The sequence below is a fragment of the Antechinus flavipes genome, chromosome 5 (assembly GCF_016432865.1).
Source record: "Antechinus flavipes isolate AdamAnt ecotype Samford, QLD, Australia chromosome 5, AdamAnt_v2, whole genome shotgun sequence".
Classification (NCBI taxonomy): Eukaryota; Metazoa; Chordata; class Mammalia; order Dasyuromorphia; family Dasyuridae; genus Antechinus; species Antechinus flavipes.
This window is the reverse complement of record NC_067402.1, coordinates 81,106,767-81,128,955: the sequence shown is the minus strand read 5'-3', so window position 1 is coordinate 81,128,955 and position 22,189 is coordinate 81,106,767. Positions and strand designations below refer to the sequence as shown.

The 22,189-nt window shown below is 31.3% G+C and overlaps 1 protein-coding gene across 1 annotated transcript in view; it reads right to left on the bottom strand.

Moving 5' to 3' along the window:
• Window positions 1-703: 703 nt before the first annotated feature.
• Window positions 704-22,189, bottom strand: part of NCAPG2 (non-SMC condensin II complex subunit G2) — an 86,248-nt gene continuing 64,762 nt past the window's right edge. The window contains exons 25-28 of the mRNA XM_052000220.1: window positions 18,508-18,611; window positions 17,899-17,999; window positions 16,477-16,576; window positions 704-4,239 (exon numbers count right to left, since the gene is read on the bottom strand). Of these exons, the coding sequence (XP_051856180.1) occupies window positions 4,188-4,239; window positions 16,477-16,576; window positions 17,899-17,999; window positions 18,508-18,611 (357 nt within the window). The 3' untranslated portion in view covers window positions 704-4,187. The remainder of the gene's footprint in view (window positions 4,240-16,476; window positions 16,577-17,898; window positions 18,000-18,507; window positions 18,612-22,189) is intronic.

Genomic DNA, 22,189 nt, shown 5'->3' with positions numbered 1-22,189 from the left:
ATCACAAACCTGCTATATATTGTTTCTGAACCTGTTCCTTGTTCAGTACAGTTAGGGTCTGCTAGTGACTGCTTGCTGCCACTCCCATGTGCAGATACTCCTCTCAGTCCAACCTGGGACTGAATGTTGTATGACAGATCTTTTAGATGGCACTTTTTCCTGAACCATGCTAGTTCAGAAATACCCATGCTTTCTGCTCTGGTGCCTAGTTTCAGCGCTCAGTCTGTGAGTACTAGAATGCTCCTATTGTATATTCCTGCACAAATCCTGTTCCCAAAGTCTGTAGAACTCTCTCCAAGCCTATCTAGGCTAGAAAAAATGACTCACTGCAACCTTTTTATTTTTCTATAAAAATTCAGTCTGGTCTGTTTTCTAGATCTTTGTGGAGTTCTGGCACAGAAGCTGGATTGTGTTCCTTTTGGCTGTTCTTCCACTCTGACTCTTCTTCGTGCTCCTTGTCACTGTTGTGGATATTACCAACCCTATACCAGGCATACAACCTAGATGTCATCCTTCATCCCCGACTATTTCCCATCTCTCCTTTATACCTGGCTCTGGGAGGCTCTATCATGCTAAAAGAGTTTTCAAGTATGGTTCCAGTAGGACCAGACTTAGGGTAGCTAGGTGGCTTAGTGGATAGAGCACTGGCTTACTTAGGACCTGAATTCAAATACGCCCTCAGACATATATGTGTGATCTTGACTTTCTTTTTTTTAAGATAAAACTTTTTATTTTCAAAACATATACATGAGTAATTTTTAAACATTGACCCTTGAAAAACCTTGTGTTCCAATTTCCCCTCCTTCCTCCCACTCTCCTCCCCTAGATGGCAAGTAATCCAATATATGTTATACATGTTAAAAATGTTAATCCAACATATGCGTATTTATACAATTATCTTGCTGCACAAGAAAAACCAGGTCAAAAAGGAAAAAAAGAAAGAAAACAAACTGCAAGCAAACAACAAAAAAAGTGAAAATGCTATCTAGTGATCTGCACTGAGTTCCCACAGTCCTCTCTCAGAGTGCAGATGGCTCTCTTCATAACAAGATCATTGCAACTGGCCTGAATCATGTCATTGTTGAAAAGAGCCACGTCCATCAAAATTGATCATCATATAGTCTTCTTGTTGCCATGTATGATGATGTCCTGGTTCTGCTTGTTTCACTCAGCATCAGCTCATCTAAGTCTCTCCAAGCCTCTCTATATTCATCCTGCTGGTCGTTTCTTACAGAACAATAACATTCCATAACATTCATATACCACGATTTACTCAGCCATTCTCCAATTGATGGGCATCCATTCAGTTTCCAGTTTCTTGCCACTACAAAGAGGGCTGCCACAAACATTTTTGCACAGGTGGGTCTCTTTCCTTCCTTTATGATCTCTTTGAGATATAAAACTAATAGAATCACTACTAGGTCAAAGGGTATGCAGAGTTTGTTAACTTAGGTCCTCTGATTCCCAAATCAGTCATCTTTACGTTGTCTCATTAGTCAGCTGTTTTTTTTTTCCTTACTGTTTTTTCAAATAAAATAAATTGAAAAAGAAAAAAGGCAAAATAATTCAAGTAATGTATTTCAAATTTTAAAGGAAGACCTATTTATACTTCCATGTAGTTATATGGTTAAATGACTAATTTGCTATGCAAATAGAATCTCATTTGAGGATTTAAAAAAAATCTCAATTATTTGTTATAAGGGAAGATTCTGAGGAAGGAGGAAATCTAGTTGATGTAAAAATAAAAGATATTTAAAAAAACAATCAATAAAAATCTGTTTAAAAAAGAATGTCAGAATAGGTTTTAAACTTAAAACTGTGGGTTGATGCTGTTAAAAGAAAGCTGTTCTACATTTTCAATTCCCACAGAGATAAAATTTAGGTAAATGCTATTTGTATCTTATTGACAATTATCTTATTGTTTTCAATAGGAGAGGCTTGATAGGAAAACTTTCAGAAAGTTTGTTTTTCAAAGGAAAACTTTCAGAAAGTTTGTTTTTCAAAAACTAGTTACCCAATGTCAAAATGACATTTAAAATAGTCAGGAAATAAATATTACTACAGAAGCATAAATTGAAAAAATACAATAAAAAGCGAAAGCATAGTTTACAACAAACATGAAGCCCCACTTGAAGAAATAAATTTAACAGGCAATAATGAAACTAATAAAACAAGTTTAGGGAAGAGAAATGAGCTCAATGATGTTAGAAAAACATGGATATAGTCACATAAAATAATGCAGCACAAAACGAACAGAAATTGCTTTAGTAATAACTGCACAACTCAGTCATTTTGGCTATTATAAATACTCAAATTAACTATAAAGAACCTATGAAGGATGATGCTAGGAAAAGAACTGATACATATAAAATGGTTTTATGTATATATGCATATTTGTGTCAGATGGTAGCCATCTTGAGAAACAAAGTGAAGAAAAGAAAAAAGTCACATGATAACTTTATATATTTAAAAGGAATAGCAAGTTGTACATAACAGATTTACAGTTTAATGTACTTTTTGTTTTCTTAATCTATTATGTCATGGAAATGCTTGTTTTAGTTCTTAAGTTCAGACTAAAATTAAGAAAAAGAAAAAATAGAAAAAAGTCTACATAGCCAGACTATTTTCTTGTTCTGTTGTTCAAAGTAGCACATCCTATTCTACCCTGTTGAAGTTCTTCACTTTAAAGATTCCTCTGAACAAGGGTTCAAAATTCCAAATGTTTCAAAATGAATATCTGTATTTATTAGGAAGAATGTAATTTAAGGAAATCAAACAGAGAAAAATAAGTTCCCAAGCTATTAAATATTAGAATTCAAGACAATGTTGAATTGCCAAGACAGAAGAATTAATTATAAGGCAACATTTTACTTATACATCCAAGATAACCTTCTATGTAATCTTAAGGTATTTTGAAGTGCATAAGAGAAAAAATGAATTTAAACTATAGTCAAGAAAGGACTATGACAGTTTTGGCATCTAACTTGGTGGTTTCTTTTATTTTTCCTAAATCTTGTAGCCATTCTACTTATTTCATCCAATCAACAACATTTTTCCTATACTAAATGATCTTTCCAAAGGGGAATTAGTTGTACATTTCTATATATATGAAAATATTGGTCAATTCATGTCTGCAAACAAACATAGCAACAATGGGCACTAGAGCTTTTAAAAGAAACATGAAAAATAATTAGCACTGGTATAAGGGCTAAGGGTACAGTGGATGACATATTAATAATGAAAAAATTTGATGTGGTATAGTTTTTTTATTTTAAATTTATGAAAACAAGCAGTTCCCTAACATAGGATTAAAAGGTGATTACACATGAAGCTGCAAATTTATTATGTATAACTTGCTACTCCTTTTATATTTATAAATGTTATCATGTAACTTTTTTTCTTCTCTCTATCCTATCCTCTCCTGCAAGATTCTATATATACTTCTATTTGTCAATTCTTTCCCTAGGTACAGATAGCATCTTTCATTGTAGGTTTTCTGTAATTAATTTGTGTTTTTATATTAGCCAAAATGAGTGAGTTATGCAAATTGTTCTTAAACAATATTGCTATTAAATAATTCAATGTTTTCTTGATACGGGTCATTGCACTCTACATGATTTCATGCAAATCTATCATGTTTTTTCTAAAATCAATAAGCACATCATTCCATCATGATCATATACAATTTGTTCAGTTGTTCAATTGACCAGCTTCCTTTCAATTTCCAGTTGTAACCACAAAAAGAAGTGAAAGTTCTATCAACACACTTCCTTAGACTAGAAATTATTAGATTTTTGAAAAATAACTTTCAAGTAGAGAAACATTAAACATAATTCATTTGCTCATTATGTTTTTGTTTATCTTTTGTATTTGTGTTTTCTGTAATTAGTTTCCTAAGGCAAGTATATTATATTTTCTTTTCTATACCACTGACATTAAAAAATGTTTCTTTTAACTATATCATACAGATTTATATATGTATTTATATATAGGGAGATACAGAAATTACACAAATTTACTAAAGAAACTTTAATATCAATTGCAAGATAAAACATGAATTTTCTGCCTCCCCACATGGGTACAGATTCTTGAAAATGTAAATACAATATATACATTATATGTTTAAAATATTTTCTAAAATCAATGCTTTTTCTTCCTTTTTACACATTGGATAGATGATTCCTCATTTATACCTTCAAAAGTTCATCCAAAGTTCTAACAGAAGATTCATAAAGAGATCTGAAACAAAGAAAAAAGACTTAGTTGTAGAAAAATAAGTGATCACTAAAATGATTAAATGTAAAAATATGAACTAAGAGAATTCATTACAGCACTTTTAAAACATTTGTATTAACATCTTTTGTTTTTACATTACCTTCATTTTTTAATACATCTTTCACTCCTTTCCTACCCAGAGAGCTCTCTCAAGAAAGAAGGGGAGAAAAGACCAGTTCAGCAAAACCAATGAACACAACAATTTTATCTGATAATTAACCATTACACCCATAGTAGTTCATTTCTGCAAGAATGGAAAAGAGATAAATTTTTCCAACTCTTCTCTGGGACCAAACTTGATCATTATAATTATAAAGCTTTCAATTTTGTTTCTTTTTTACTTTCTTTGATTTACATTATTATAGTCATTGTTTCCCCTAGTCCCTTACTTTTTACTTTGCTGTATATGTCTTCTTTCTTTTTCTGAATTCTTTATTTTCATCATTTCTTATCATATAGTAATATTCCATATATAATCATGTGTTTAGTTAATTCCTAATTAAATTATTTTCTTTGTTTCCAGTTCTTTGTTATTGCAAACAGTGCTACTACAAGTGTTTTAGTCTATACGAGTTTTTTTGTCTTTAACTTCCCTATGACGCATGCCTGGCAAAGAGATCTCTAGTCAAAGGTTATGAGCATTTAGTTATAAGCATTTATCACATAATTTTTCAAATTTTTTTTTCAGGAGGATTTAATTAATTTGTATCTTCAACAGTCTTAGCATAACTTTTTCTGAAACATCTTTGATATTAATTATTCGACTATTGTCCTATTTTGTCATCTTTATCAATTTGTTGAATGTGAGATTTGTATTTCTCTTCCAAAAGTGATTTATAGCTCTCATAGTTGGTAAGTTTGCTTTTCTTTTGAAAATTGTTTTTAATGATTATATTCATGCAGAAGGTTTTCAGTTTTATATAATTACATTAACTTACTTTCTTTGTTCTTCAGTTAAGATTTTGGACCATCTTCCCAACTCCCCACTTTGTGAATGGTACCTAATCTAGGTTCTAATGTTACGAAGAGGTATTATTGAGCTCTATATGAAGTCTATATGCACTCACATTTCATCTTTCTCTTTTTGCTTTTTTAAAAGTCATTTACTTGAAATCAAAGAACTTTGAATCTCAGTTCCATAACTTTCCAAGTGTCAATTAGAATACATAATTCAATCACAGCAAATAAATATATTCTTAAGCAACTAATATGTTAAAGGAATAGCATTCTTCCCCCACACATACTTTTCAATAGTATTTTATTTTTCTAATTACATGTAACAAATTTCCAACAAGATTTTGAGTTCCATATTTTTTCCCTCATTCACCTTCCTTTTCCTCAAGAGAGTAAGCAATCTGATACAGGTTACACGTGTACAGTCCTTTTAAACATATTTCCATATTTATCATGTTGTATGAGAAAATTAAGATCAAAAATGAAAAATGAGAAAGAAAAGCAACCAGAGAGAAGAATGGGAGACTTGAAACCCAGGCATGTGGGATAAGCAAGTTGGAATGTCATGTATGAATTATTGAAAAGTTAAGTTTGATTGCATCACAGAGTATGGGAGGGAGAGTAATGCACAATGGGGTTGAAAAAAAAAAGCTGTAGCCAGGTTGTTTAGCACATTAAAAGTTAAACAGAGGAGTTTATACTTTATCCCATAAGTAACAGGAAGCCACTGGAAATTGCCAAGTAAGAGAGTCAGTCATACAGTCAGATGCTGTGCCTTAGAAGTACTTTGGCAACACTTTAAAGAATAGGAGGGTAGAAAAGGCTTGAAGCAGTGAGAGTAATTAGGAGGTGGTTGCAATAATTTACCAAAACACAACACCACTAACCTAAAGTATTAGCTATGTGAAGGGAGAGAAGAGTAGATTTTGAGAATGACAGATGGAGAAAGTAAATAGATATTTCAAAGGAGAAATGATTTGGAAAAAAATACAATGAAATCATTTTTGGATACTTTTAATGGGATGCTTGCAGAATATACAATTTGAAATATCCATTGGTATTAAGTGACTGATGCTTTTGGAAGAGAAAAATCGATTTCTTTTTTACAAATTTTAATCCATTCTGCATATGTCATTTTATTTAGATTATTTAATTCATTCAATTTTAAGTTATGATTAGATTCAGAGTTATTGTTCTAACACAGAAGAGGGATACTAGAACCAAATACTGAAATAGAAGAGGACTCAGGCACTCTGACCTTTATATGTTATATAAACCTATTATGATACAAGAAAGCAATATACAAATCCATAAGAAAATAACTCCAAAAGAGTTAAAAACACAATCTCAAAGAAAAACGCAGCTTGACCACAAGATTAATTTAAAAGTCTAGAAAAAATTAAGAGTTTCAAAGAGAAATTTAAAGTGATATTCTGAATGAAATGACAAAACTAGAGCATAAAACTGAAAAAGAAACTGTTGTCATTTAAAAAAAGACTCAGAAAAAGAAAAATGGTAAAAGGTATAAAATATTACCCAAGTAGTAAGATTCCTTAAAAATTAGAAATGGGCTAATGAGAAATTAATTATTCCACAAGAAAATAGGAAATATTAAAACAAATCAAAAGATTTAAAAAATAAAGAAAAAGATATGACATTTCATAACAAATAACCTAGAAAAGAGATAAAGGAAACATAATAACTAGCCTACATGAAAGTCATGACCAAAAGAGCCTAAATATCATATTTCAAGAAATCAAAAAAAAAAAAAAAAAAAAGAAAGAAAGAAAGAAAAAAAAGAAACCTTGCCCAGACATATCTGAAAAAGAGGACAAAATGAAAATAAATATAATTTACCAATCCAACAATATGTTGCTTAAAAAAAAAAACCAACAACCCTGAAATATAAAAAATTCATGCAGAGTTAAACCAAAAGGTTAGAGCAAAATCAATTATCAACTGAACTCAAAAAAGCAAGCAGCAACCTTAATTTAAGAAAACAGCAAAAACAGACTGAAACAGGAGAATAACATTTTACTGAAAGATACCATAAACAGTAATTTCATTTCAAAATTTAATATATATGCAGCATCTACTTAGATGGAACAACATTTACTTAGAGGAAAAACAAAGAATTCTAGGGAGACAGTAAAACAATATCAAAAAAATTCTAGAAATATGTGCAATGTTCCACACCTGTGGTCTTCCTGTGCAAAAGAATACATAAGTAGGGATGTTTTCTCATCTTTTCTTTAAAGCTATGCTTATTCTTTATAATTATACAATAATCATTTTTGATTATTTGTAGCAGTTATTTCTATTTACATTGTTGTCAATATCTTGTATATGGTTTTATTGGCCGCATCAGATCACTGCTAAATTCTAGAACAAATTCCCAAAGGAGGTTGTGAAAACATTTCCTGGTGAACCACAAAAGTGTGATAGATGTTAGAATTACTATAATATGATTAAGTGTTTGACAGCAGGAATATGTGTGGCCTGAACCTTAGTATCATGATACATCTAGGAGGCATTTAGTCTGCTAGTCTAATTTAGTTTAATAAAAAAATTATTTTTACAAAAGAGGAAACTGAGATCAGGAAAGGTCTGAAGAAGGTCTCACATTTAATAAAAAAGAGTCTTTAAACAGATGTTCTGACTTCAAATGCAGAACTTTTCCCATTACACCTTAATCATAACATTGTACATCATAAACATTACATCATAACAGTTTTGCCAGGCTTTAGTGTAAATTATTTGTTCAAGTGGTTATTTAACTTTTCAAAATAGGTAAATTTCTTGTATGCAATAAACCTAAGAACATAAAATATCTTGAGGAAGAACTTATGTGACAAGGATTGCTTGTTAAACTGGAAAGGAGTGTGGCAAAAATGATTTTAGACCTAAGCTACTTATACCATACACCACAATATAAGTGGATACTCACATAAGGGACATAATTTAAAAATTGGAAGAAAGTAGATAGAAACGTCTTTTACAAATTTGGCTAGATTTCTTAAGCAAACAAAGGAAGACTATAAAAGTGAAAACAAAAAATTATCATCACATGAAATTGAAAAGTCTTTGCATGAATAAAACTAATATAGCTAGGATAAGGAGGGAAACAATCCACTTGGGAGAAAAGTCTTTGCATCAAATACCTTTGATAAGAGATCGTCATCTTGTCATCTAAGATTATATATATGAATTACAAATATATAAGACCAATATATAAAGTTATCTAAGGATATAAGGAAACAACTCTCAAATGAAGATCTGCTAACTATCAACAACTGCACAAAAATTGCTTCAAGTAACTAATAAACAAGAGAAACTCCAACCAAAATAATTCAAAGTTTCACTGCTCATATAGTAAATTTTCAAAAATGAAAATAGATAAATACAGTCAATACTGTGGAGTCTGCAGGAAATCATATACACTTAATATATATTTTGGAATTGTAAATTAATTCAACCATTCTGGAAAGCTTATGAAACTCTGTATGCTAAGAGAGTTTCTAAAATTTCATATCCGTTGACCCAGAGATCTCATGACCAGGATATATGGATTATATATACATAAATATTCATAGCAACATCTTTTCTGGTAATAAAGTCTTGGAAACAAAATAATGTTTATTTTGAGGAATGATCAAATAGAGGTCCATAAAACGTAATGAAGATATTACTGTGCTGTGAGAAATGACAATCATGAAGAATTCAAAGGAGTGAGATACAACTTATATGAACTGACAAAGAGTGAAGTATAAACAGCACAGGAAAATATACAGAATAACCACAATATAAATGGAAATAAACAAAACTGAATGGTGGGTAAAGTGACCAAATTTGTCCCTAGGGAAAAAAGTCGACAAAATATACCTCTCTCCAGTTAATGAGCAAGTAAAAGACTTGGCTTATGGAATATTTGTCATGTCCTCACACATGGCTAATTGTTCTGATTGATTTCACTGAACTTTTTCTCTTTTTAAAAAGATCTTTGTTACTAGAGTTTCTGGACTTAAACACAATCAGAAGAGAATGTAAGGTAAAAATAAAAAGCTATCAATTTCTTTTAAAAATGAATTTATAATTGCATTTAACATACACTTTAACATATTTAACATGTACTGGACTACCTGCCATTTAGGGAAGGGGGTAAGGGGAAGGAGGGGAAAGTGGGAACAGATGGTTTTGCAAGGGTCAATGTTGAAAAATTACCCATTCATATGTTTTATAAATAAAAAAGCTATAATAATAATAATTTTTAAAAATGAATTTATATCAAACATCATAAGGTAAAATGTCACTCCTGAACCCAACTTTAAATAACAACTACAATACATTGTAGTTTTGTCATTACTAAAATAATCCTGAATCTTATACACACTGGCTGTATGATCCTGGGAAAATGACTCATCCTTTTGGTGTCCTCAGGCAACTCTCAAAGACTGTTACAGAGAATATATCTGATAGGGGAAGTTCCTTACTTGTAACTCCCTATACATTTGAAATCAAAAATCTAATAAAAAACAAACAGGACACTAGTGAGAGTGATTTTTTCCAACCTAAAATGTATTCTTCTATTTCTGCTTTGTGGTTAGCTTCAAATAAAGGCATTTTCATCACATTAGAAGTTTTTACCAGTCCTTTTTTTTTTTTTTTTTGACATGTAGTACTCCCTCAAAGAGCCAGCTACAAAAAATAAAGCTTGAAGCTTATTCTTCACTACCAAAAAAAAAAAAAAAACCAAGAAAAAATGATTATTAATTGTTGCTTTATTAAAGAAATTAACTTCTTGACATAAAGTGTTTTTGCCTGAAATTTAGGACTGACTATAAAAAAAGTTAATAAACTCTTTCTACGAGTTAACCCCAAGGAAATGTTAACTGTCAAAGAACTTACTGCTTTCCTATGTCTCACAAATTTAAATTCCTATTGTTTTTTGACTAAAATTGAATCTTGTAGCTACAAAGAACTTTAGAAATCATATAGCTGACCAAGATTCTCTTCTATGACATTCCCAATAAATGGTCATAGAGACTCACCTTAAAGGTTTCCAGGGAAGAGGAGCCCATTACATCCTTTGGCAGCTCATGGCTAAATCTCTCTGCAACTTTAACCCACTGCTACTACTTCTGTTCTCTAGGGTCAAACGATATAAATTTAGTCCCATAAAATTATAATCTGAGAGTTGGAAAGGACCTCTATAGCCATGTAATTCAATCCATATAAGAAAGGAATTCAAGACAGCTATCTTTATTAAGATAATCCTTCATAAACCTGAAGACTGTCATCATCCTTCTATCATCCCCCATCATCCAGTTTTCCTTTCTTAAGGTAAAATATCTACATTTCCTCCTATAGAACATTGACTATAATGGTTTTCAATCTTCTCAAGTTCCAAATTGCCCTTTTCTAAATATGATCCAGTATTAATTCAATTCAGATCTATTTGTTGCAGTAAAATACTATTTGACATTTTTATTATAAACATAAAATATTACTATTTTATTATAAAGCAGATCACTAAATGCTTAGTAGGAACTTGTATTTCAGACTATATCACTTATGTTTAAAGGGCCACTTATTTTAAAATGCATTAGAAAAGAGATATTAGTTAAGCTAACATGCTAGCTCTGCACATAAGACTTTATATGAACATAAACAATTTTTGCATAATAAAATTAAGGTTATTTTGCTGATCCTAAAATGCTAATCAGTCTCACAGCACATTAATACATATTTGGACATCAGCACTTTGTTTTCTCTATGTCTGGTTTATACCTAGTACTGCTAAAAAAAAAAAATTGCACTGGATTATCTTCTCACTAATAATGATAACAATACACATAACTATCTGGCAATTAATTGTTATTGCATTAACAAGTGCATACTGCTTCTCTTGAGGAAATTTGCTCAATTTACAGCATTTTATTCTGAGTAAGGAAAAGTAAATGCATTGAACAGCAAATTTTTATCCAAAACCCAATAGGCCAATCCATGAACTGCCAACTCTGCTGAAAAGAAAATTAAATTACAGTTAAGGAAACATACTTTTTCCCTCCCAATTAATGTCTCATTCCTAGAATGATTAATTATGGATTAATATTCCAAAATATTAATGGATTAATATTCCAAAATAATCCTACATAATATGTATTTATTTCAACTTTATTTCTCAAATAAACATTAGGTTTATTACTTTTAAAAAATTATTTTGGAATAACATCACTATGGAAAAAAGTTGCTAATTATGTTGCCAGCTTCCATGAGAATAAATTTCCAAAGATGCTTCCTCTTATAATTTTTTTTGAAAAGTACTGACAATCACTAGGCATTGTTTTTCAGTCTTCATTATGAAGTATCCAAAATACTAATAAGTTCAACATTAAAAAGATAGTTATAATGAATATGATTGTTGAAATGAAAAAAAACTAAATCAGAAGAAAGCAAATGATTTGAAAAGCTAAACTGTATAGCATCATGTTAAGTGAAATATTAACTATTTACTACTAAGAATCGTTACTGAATGGATTTTTCTATATTTATTTATTTACATTCTTAGGAACATGTATCTAAAGACAAAAATATAAAATTTAAGTTTAAGATTACTTTTCCATAGACCAATGAGATCACAGTCTTGATCTGATGATCAACTTCCCTAATAAAATAATACTTAATAAAGATTAAATTTTATATAGCTACATGGCATAAAATAGTCTAAAGAACATATAAAGCATCAGAAAGACAACACAATAACTATTTACAATTCTTTAAAAACACATGGGATCATCATTTAAGTATCCTAGAACAACAAAAGCTTGCGTCAATTATGAGTGACTAAAAATTTAACAGTAAGATGCTTGGTAAATTTTGCCTGTCAGAAGAACATTGCCATTAAGATATATTCATGTAAAATGACACTAAAAGTATTCAAAAGACTTGTAACACTGGAGAAGTGAGAAGGAAAAAACAAATGGACAATATGTTCTACTGACACCTCCAAGAAACAAATCCTTCATGAAAAAAATCTATAGAAAGACATGGATGAGAATTTAACTTATTTTAAAACCATTCATTGATTCATAACACCAAAAAGTCTATAATTGATCAATCAACAAGCATTCATTAATTAACACGCACCTAATATATACCAGAACTATGCTAGGCACCAGGAACACAGGTATAAAAAAATGAAACTAGCAATCCTTACTCAAAAAGAATTTACATTGTGATTGGGAGGACGTCTATATATGTATGTGTGTGTGTGTACAGTAAGAATATAACATTAATAAATACAAATATAGTTAATCTTCATACTAAATACAAAAGACTTAGAGAGAGCAATAGGTACTGGGGAAATAGCTAGGAAAGATTTGAGCAAAAGATTTCAAGCACATGTTTCTCAAGCTACATCTTAAAAGTAAGAAAGAGAATTCTATGAGGTAGAAGTAAAGAGGGATCGCATACCCTATCTGTGAGGCTTCCATGGCAAAGGCACAGAGAAGGGAAATGGAATGTTGTATAAGAAAACAAGAGAAGGTAAATTTGACTAGATCAAAAAGAGGGAAAATAACATAGAGTGAGAATAGAAAGATAAGATAGGGCCAGGTTGTTTAAGGCTTCAAAAGCCAAAGAAAGGAGTTTACAGTTTTTCCTATAGATAATAAGAAGCTCTTGAAACTAATTTAATGGAAGAATCACATAGTCAGATCTATGTTTAAGGAAAAATACCTTGGCAGCACTTTGGAGGATAATCTATGCAGAGAGACTTGAGGGAAAGAGATTATAATCTGGGCAAAAGGAGTCTTAATGTAGGGTTTAAAAAAAAAAAAAAGGAAAGAGAGAATGAGAGAGAGAGAAAGAGAGAGAGAAGGGGTTGGTTTTGAGAAAAGTTGTAGAGGTAGAATTGGCAAGCTGTATCAAATGATTGCATATGTAAGGTGAGAGTGAAAAATCAAGGAGTATGTCAAATTTGTGAACCTTTGGAAATGAGAAGTATGGTCATGCAAACAAACCTGTACTTGAATAGCAATCAATGGAAATACAACATGCTACTAAGTTAGTTGGATCTGGATTCCATAAAATTAAATCTTTTTATTTTAGCCAGAAATTATACATATGAAGTAGGGAACTAAAAATTATCACTATCCTTTCTGCAGATAAACTTAAAAATAGAATAGAATCTAAGATGTGACTACAGTAGTAATGTCAATCAGCCCAAACATAACCGTCATTTATATTTATATGAATAATGAGTATTACTCAATGTAGTGTTCTCTCTAAAATGTAATGTTCTGTTGAGGTTTTCTTGGGGTCTCTGGAGCATCCTTCATTTCATTTCAATTAATCACCACAAGTGGAGCCAGGCGCTAAAGTCCAGATCCTTTATGGTCTCCTTCAAAGTCTTGTCTCCTTTCACTTGGGGCTCAGCTAGTTTTTCTGGAGGCCTATCTTTCTCCTTGGTTCTGAGAGCTTGAGCTCCCGCCTGCCTTTTCTGGCTCCTGAATCTCCCTGACCGAATCTGACTGAGGCTCCTAACTTATATGCTACACACTGAGTACAAACCAATCACTAGGAAACCATTATTTGTTGTAGGATTAAATCAATCAATCATACTGAACCACGCTAAATTAAATAACTATTGTCTCTATCAATTCCACTGACTTAGTACCTTGTAAGAATCCTTTGTTTCAAGTTCAGAGTTCTGGCCCATAACAACTCAATATAATTTTTTCAATGACAATACAATTGCTTTAAATTTTTTTGGAATTATTTTTTGTGAGATCCAATTGAAATAAATCCTTGATCAAATGGCATGCAAGAAAACCAACTTAATCATGGTAAAATTACAAAATATTATTTCCTTGCTACTGCCCTGCTTTGTTACATTTCCTCTCAAAGAATCATAAACTCCGAGAGATGAAAAGCAACTAATACAAGTCAACAAGCATTTATTAAACAATTACTATGTGCTAGGTCCTATGCTAAGCACTGGAGATACAAAGACTTTTGTTTTTGTTCCTGTCTCCAAATTGTTCAGATTCTAATGGGCTGACAACATGCAAACAACTAAGTAATATGAAATATATTCAGGATTGGAAGTAATCTCAAAGAAGGCATTAGCATTAAGGGGATAGAGAAAAGCTTCTTGCAAATGGTGGGATAACTGAAAACAGATTTTCCACAAGATCTCTAGTTATCACAAGTAGTTCTTCATCCTCTATTCTATCAGTGACATTAACCCTTGTATTTCTTAGTTCCAAGTTTCTACTCAGCACTGGCCTTTTCATCAGGAAGTTCTCTATTTCATCAAAGATAAATTTTCTCCCTTAAGGATTATACATAAGTTTTGCTAGATTATTTTTTTATTTTAAGCCTAGATATTTTGCGTTCTGGAAAAATCACATTCTAAACTCTCCACTCCTCTTTTATTAGTGGCTGCTAAAATTTTTCTCATCCTGACTATAGCTCTTTGGTACTTGAATTCTTAATTTTTAGCTGTTTACAGTATTTTCCATTGATCTGGAAGTTCTGGGTTTTAGTTATAATGTTTTGGTAATAAGGTTCATTTTGGGATTTCTTTCAGGAAGTGATGACTTGTGGATTTCATTTTCTATTTTCACTTTTCCTTTTAGTTCTAAGATGCCTACATAATTTTCTTTTATGATTTTGGGAAATACTTTCTGGGTCCTTTTTGTTTGTCATACTTTTCAAGTAGTCCAATGACTATTAAATTATCTTTCCTTGATCTGTTTTCCATATCACTTGTTGTTTATATGAATTATTTAGACTTTCTTCAAATTTTAATAATTGTGATTTTATTTTAACATTTGCTGTTGTCTCACGAAGTCATTAATTATTTTTTGATCATTATAATTTAAAAGATTCTGTTGTTTTGTAGATTTTTAGATTTCATTTTAAGCTTCTAATTCTCTAATTTTATCTTCTCATTTCTTTTCTAAATTGGTCCTCTAGTACTCTCATTTTTTTCCCCAAATATTTCCTCGAATGTTCTCATTTTATTTATAAAATAATTTTTAACTCTTTCTTTTAAACTCTTGCTTTCACTGAGTGGAAGTCCATTAGTTGGGGAATGGTTGAATAAGTTATGGTATGTGAATGTAATGAAATATTACTGTTCTATTAAAAACTCATCAGCAGGAAGATTTCAAAAAGGCCTGGAAAGACTTATATGAATTGATGAGAAATGAAGTGAGTAGAACCAAGAGAACATTGTACACAGCAACAACAAGATTAGGTGATGATGAACTCTGAAGGACTTGGCTCTTTTCAACAATGAGATGGTACAGGCCAATTCCAATAGACTTGTGACAGAGAGAGCCATTTGCATTCACAAAGAGGACTATGCAGATTGAATGTAGATCATTCTCCTTTTCTGTTGTGGTATGCATGCTTCTTTTTTTTCTTTCTCAATTTTTTTCCTTTTTGATCTGATTTTTCTTGTGCAGCATGACAATTGTGAAAAATGTTTAGAAGAATTGCACATATTTAACCTCTATCAAATTACTTGCTGTTTAGTAGAGTGGGGTGGGGATAAAGGAAGCAGAAAAATTTGCAACACAAGGTTTTGCAAGGTAAATACTGAAAACCATCTTTGTGTGCATTTTGAAAATTAAAAAGCTATTATTAAATTTTTTTAAAAAAAGAAAAAGAGTTTAAAAATAAATAATTAAACTCTTGCTTTCATTTCTTCTAAGAATTCCAGTTGAACTTTTACCCAACGTATGGTTTTCTTTGAACTTTACTTGTATAGGTTTTGGTGCAATTTTCTTCTCAGTGTATCAGCAATATCTTTGTTCTTATAGTAGCTCTTTTTGTTTGATCATTCTTCCAGCTTTATTTCCTGACTTCAGAATTCGAGTCAGGAGCAAGCTATGCACATATCTGGAAGAAATGTCAGGATTAAGTCTAGTCTTTCACTATGACTGCCCTTTGATAGTGAATAAAAATGTGTGTGTGTGTGTGTGTGTGTGTGTGTGTGTGTGTGTGTGTGTATAACTGTGCTTGTTTTAAAGAAGAATAAAACAACTTAAACCTGTTTCTAATAAAATTGATTCAAATAGATATAAACATGATAACTATGTAGAATTCTAAACTTAAACTTTCTAATTTTTAGTAGCAGGGACCAATAAACTAAGTTACTCTTATTTAAATATAGTTAGATTATGAACTGAATTTTGACAATTATTGTTTCTGTCAATAAATATTATTTTATTTTACCTTTCAATGCTATCTTCTTCCAAGGTAATTTCCATGTATTTGTTCAGTATTCTTTGAATAGTGGCAGCAGCATCCTTAACCTTTGGATCTTTATGTTTACCTATTTAAAGAAGTTGCATTAAAAGAGGCACAATAAAACATCATAAAATGTATATATCTCAACATCTAGATATTTAAAAGGATCAGAAAGATTGTGATCTTTCTTATCAGAGTAGATGCCCGGCTATCATGGAAAGGACACTGGATTTGGAGTCTAAGGACCCTAGTTTAAATTCCAGCTCTATTACTTATTCTGTTTGACCCTGAGCAGGTCATTTTGAATAATTCTGAGTCTGTTTCTTCATATGTAAAATAAGACTGAATTAGACAACTCCTAATGTTTCTTTTAGCTCTAAACTTGTGGTTCCATCCATTTTTTTATATGTAAAGACCAATAAACAAACATGAAATTTCAAGGACTGCATTCCTTATGTTCTTAAAAGTTTGATTCTTTTACAATTCCAGATAAAAAGTTATATGCTTATCATTTGTACATTCTATAAAGTAATATTGTGAATTCCAGATCACTTGCACTTTATCTAATTAAAGATTACTAAATGCATATGTGTGTATATATTTTTACATATATATATACATGCACACACACACATACACACACAGAGAGACACAACTTTAGAAATACAAAGATGCAAAAAACAGAGCCCCTATCCTTAAGATACTTAAGAATCTACTCAAACACAAAGAAATAGTTAAAATTGTAATAAGAATAAAGGATAGATATATTCAAAGGAAATGTGAAAAGTGAAGGAAAATTTGAAAAACAGAAAAATTTGACTGGGGAAATTAAGGGAAGGATGCAGAGATGGAGACAGTAACTGCGATGAGCCGGAAGGAAGGGAAGTCTCTTAAAGAAGAGAAAAAAAAAATAGTATGTTTCACTGAAATGTAAGCTCAGTGAGCCAACAGTATGACACTAAAGACAAAAAAACTAATGTGAGGGAAGTAATAATACCACTATACTCTGTTTTGGTCAAGAGAGGTAAACTGTACCCCTTCTGAGCACCATATTTTAGGAAAAACATTAAAAGATCAAAAGAATCTAGATTTTTCCTCACTATAATATTTTCATCTATAAATGTAATATGTATTTATGTATGTATGTGTGTGTTGTGCATATGTCTTGTGTTTGAAGAAACAACAAGAGAGGAACACACTGAGCTCTTAGGCAATTGTCTAAAAGATTGAGAGGTTAAATGACTAGTCCTGGGTTACAGATCCAATATATGCCAAAGTTAAGATTTGAACTCAGGGCTTTCTAACTTTGAGGCTGGCACTCTATCTACTACACCATGCTGCAAATGAATTTCAAAGTCCTATATGTTATGATGTCACAAAAAAATCAAGGAAAAGTATTCAACTTACCTTTACTAATAATCACAATCATACAAACAACTGCTGTGAGGCAAACAATGCCTTCAATTTCTTCAGAAGCTATGCATATTGTCAATTCTTCTAAGAATGATCTGTTTAAAAAAAATGTGTTTATAAATATGCCCACTATGGAAATACATAAATTAAATTGGCGTGTGTGTGTGTGTATGTGTATGCATTTGTGTGTGCGCGTGTGTGTATGCATTTGTGTGTGCGTGTATGCATTTGTGTGTGCACATACTTTAACAACGGTCAGAGATGATAAGAACAGTTAGTTAAATAATTTATGTGTGTGAATTCACTGTAAAAATGAAAATTATTCATTAACAAAAATGAAGTATTTAAAAGGAAATCATTATATATTAAAATGTAATAGCAATTATAGGTCAGACTTAGATTTTATATAAACCATATTTATGGTATAAATGTGCAAGAAAGAAAAGAAAGTGGCCCATATTAAAACATAAATACAGCAACAAAAACTGCTAAAGATTTTATTCTTAAAGAAAAATGAGTCTTTGAAATTTTCAAATGAGAATAATGAAATATGATGACTGAAAGATGTGATAAAAATTTCAAAACAAAGTAAAAATGTTTTACCTGATTACATTTAAAGACTTCATTATGACTCCCATTAAACACCTTGAGAATGGTGGAAGATCAGAAAGGCATTTGGGTATTACAAATTCTTCTGTATCTGAAGTCTAATAGGAAAATTTTAAATTAAATATATTAATTAATACATAAACAACAATTTATATGACTAAAATGAGCCCACTGCTTAGCTAATTAATACTACTTTTCAGCATACTTTGAAAACTATCCCCTATTTGAAATAATTTTCAATTTTTATTAAATAAATTGCTATATTAGATAATATAGCACAAAGAACATATAGACAGCATAACATATAAAACATCTAGCATAAAGCATATAGGACAGGTAACTATGAGAATGCATAAGAAAGAAAAAGTCTTTGCCAAAAAACAAATACTATCTTAGTTTGTCAAACAAGTCTTTGATACAAATTCAGCAAATGCAGCAGAACCTAGTTCAGATCTAAGGTCACTCTCCAAATTGGCATTAGTTTAGACTAAAAGATGAATGATTGGAGAAGAGGAAAAAAGAAGAAAAATTTCAGAACCAATCTTTGAATGGGAATACACAAAACAACTGTTTTTTGTAAATTTGAATTTCCTGTTTTATGTTGCCCCTTAATCCTTCTTGGCCTCTTTTGTATTTTTGTCTACATATATTCCTCCCCAAAACTATCTTGGTTACTTCAGCTCTCTAACTTTCCAGAAGGGAAAAAAAGTGTAAAACATATATGCTTATTTTTAATCATGTAAAGCTATTCTTCCTCTCTTCTAGTATTCAGGGAAAAGGTATTCTGTGAATTTTCTCTAAAAAGGATTACAGAAAAGATAGAAAAACATTCTATAAACTGGTACAAAGTTATGGGAACATAACTACAATATAAAACAGTTAAAGTATAAACTTTAAAGACAAACAGCTCTGAAAGAACTAGGAATTCTGATCAACAAAATGGAACCAATCAGTTAGATAGGACTATACATGAAACATGCAACCCAGGAAGAAACATCCTTCCAGGCAGAAAGGTGATGAACTCAAATTGAGACTGAAGCATATTTTTCTGACATGGCTAATGTGGAAATTTGTTTTGCTTTGACTATACATATTTGTAACAACATGTTATATGTGTTTTTCTTAGTAGGTAAGGGAGAAGCAGGTAGAAAAAAAATTGAACTGAAATTAAAATAAAAATTATAATTTTTAAAAAATGTAACATCTTGAGATCAAGAAGCATTTTCCAATTTAATTGTATGCTAGTTCTGGCACAGTTCTTCAAACCTAGCTGCTTAAGCAGTCACCAAAACCATTTGGTATTGGCTAAGAAATAGATTAGTGGATCAGTGGAAAAGGCTAGGTTCACAAGACAGAATAGTCAACTACAGCAATCTAGTGTTTGACAAACCCAAAGACCCTAACTTCTGGGAAAAGAATTCATTATTTGATAAAAACTGCTGGGATAACTGGAAATTAGTATGGCAGAAATTAGGCATGGACCCACACTTAACACCATATACCAAGATAAGATCAAAATGGGTCTATGACCTAGGCATAAAGAACAAGATTATAAATAAATTAGAGGAACATAGAATAGTTTATCTCTCAGACTTGTGGAGGAGAAAGAAATTTGTGACCAAAGATGAACTAGAGACCATTACTGATCACAAAATAGAAAATTTTGATTACATCAAATTAAAAAGCCTTTGTACAAATAAAACTAATGCAAACAAGATTAGAAGGGAAGCAACAAACTGGGAAAACATTTTCACAGTTAAAGGTTCTGATAAAGGCCTCATTTCCAAAATATATAGAGAACTGACTCAAATTTATAAGAAATCAAGCCATTCTCCAATTGATAAATGGTCAAAGGATATGAACAGACAATTTTCAGAGGATGAAATTGAAACTATTACCACTCATATGAAAGAGTGTTCCAAATCACTATTGATCAGAGAAATGCAAATTAAGACAACTCTGAGATACCACTACACACCTGTCAGATTGGCTAAGATGACAGGAAAAAATAATGATGAATGTTGTAGGGGATGCGGGAAAACTGGGATACTAGTGCATTGTTGGTAGAGTTGTGAACGAATCCAACCATTCTGGAGAGCAATCTGGAATTATGCCCAAAAAATTATCAAATTGTGCATACCCTTTGATCCAGCAGTGTTTCTATTGGGCTTATATCCCAAAGAAATACTAAAGAAGGGAAAGGGACCTGTATGTGCCAAAATGTTTGTAGCAGCCCTGTTTGTAGTGGCTAGAAACTGGAAAATGAATGGATGCCCATCAATTGGAGAATGGCTGGGTAAATTGTGGTATATGAATGTTATGGAATATTATTGTTCTGTAAGAAATGACCAGCAGGATGAATACAGAGAGGACTGGCGAGACTTACATGAACTGATGCTAAGTGAAATGAGCAGAACCAGGAGATCATTATACACTTCAACAACGATATTGTATGAGGACATATTTTGATGGAAGTGGATTTCTTTGACAAAGAAACCTGAGTTTCAATTGATAAATGACGGACAAAAGCAGCTACACCCAAAGAAAGAACACTGGGAAACGAATGTGAACTATCTGCATTTTTGTTTTTCTTCCCGGGTTATTTATACCTTCTGAATCCAATTCTCCCTATGCAACAAGAGAACTGTTCGGTTCTGCAAACATATATTGTATCTAGGATATACTGCAACATATCCAACATATAAAGGACTGCTTGCCATCTAGGGGAGGGGGCGGAGGGAGGGAGGGAGGGAAAAAAAAATCGGAACAGAAACGAGTGTCAATATAAAGTAATTATTAAATAAAAATTAAATTTAAAAAAAAAACCTAGCTGCTTAAAGTATTGCAAAGCCTATATATATGTGTAGAAAGATCATTTTGATTATTATATATAAAGATATTTCTCATAAAGCCTATATTCAATTAATTTGAAATTTACTTGAAATCCTATTTTAAAAAGTTGAAGGTTCTTAACTGTACTATGATTTACAAAGTTAAACTGTAGGGAAAATTTTCAAATTTGTTCTTAAACACTGTTTACATTCTGTTTCTACCATGTCCTAATTTGAATTAAACAAATTAAATTCCTTGAATGTAGGGACTGTTTCAGTCTTTGTATTTGAACTCAGTCACTTTTACACAGCCTAGTACATATTTAACACATAGTTGGCACTCCATAAATGCCTACTGATTGTCTAGGAGGATATTACTGATAGCAAAGACTAAGCATATATACATAGGATGATTTAAGTATAGCATAATTAAAATGTACTGAATAAGTAAATGAGTAATTATTGCAAAAAGTGTAAAAGATGGGATATTCCTGAAGATGTTTGGTGCATTCTTAGACATATCTGAACTGTTTTAAATGTAATATTAACATAGTTTAGCAAAAAAGGGGGAAAAGGAAATTTTTAATGGAAAAATATATAGAGGGAACAGTAGGATAGTAAACAGAGGCCAGTAAACAGAATGGCAAAGAGTCTCAAAGACATGTAATGAGGCTTGACTAAAGAAGCTGGGTATTGGAAGAGAAAAGGATAATAAAAGGGAGTGGTCTCTGTGGACACTGGGAGAGACTGATTGCTTTGCAAAATAGTAGATCAGCAGAGAAATCAAAGCCACTCTTAAAAAATGCCAGAACCTAACAGGATCTGGCTGTACCCACCCAAAACCG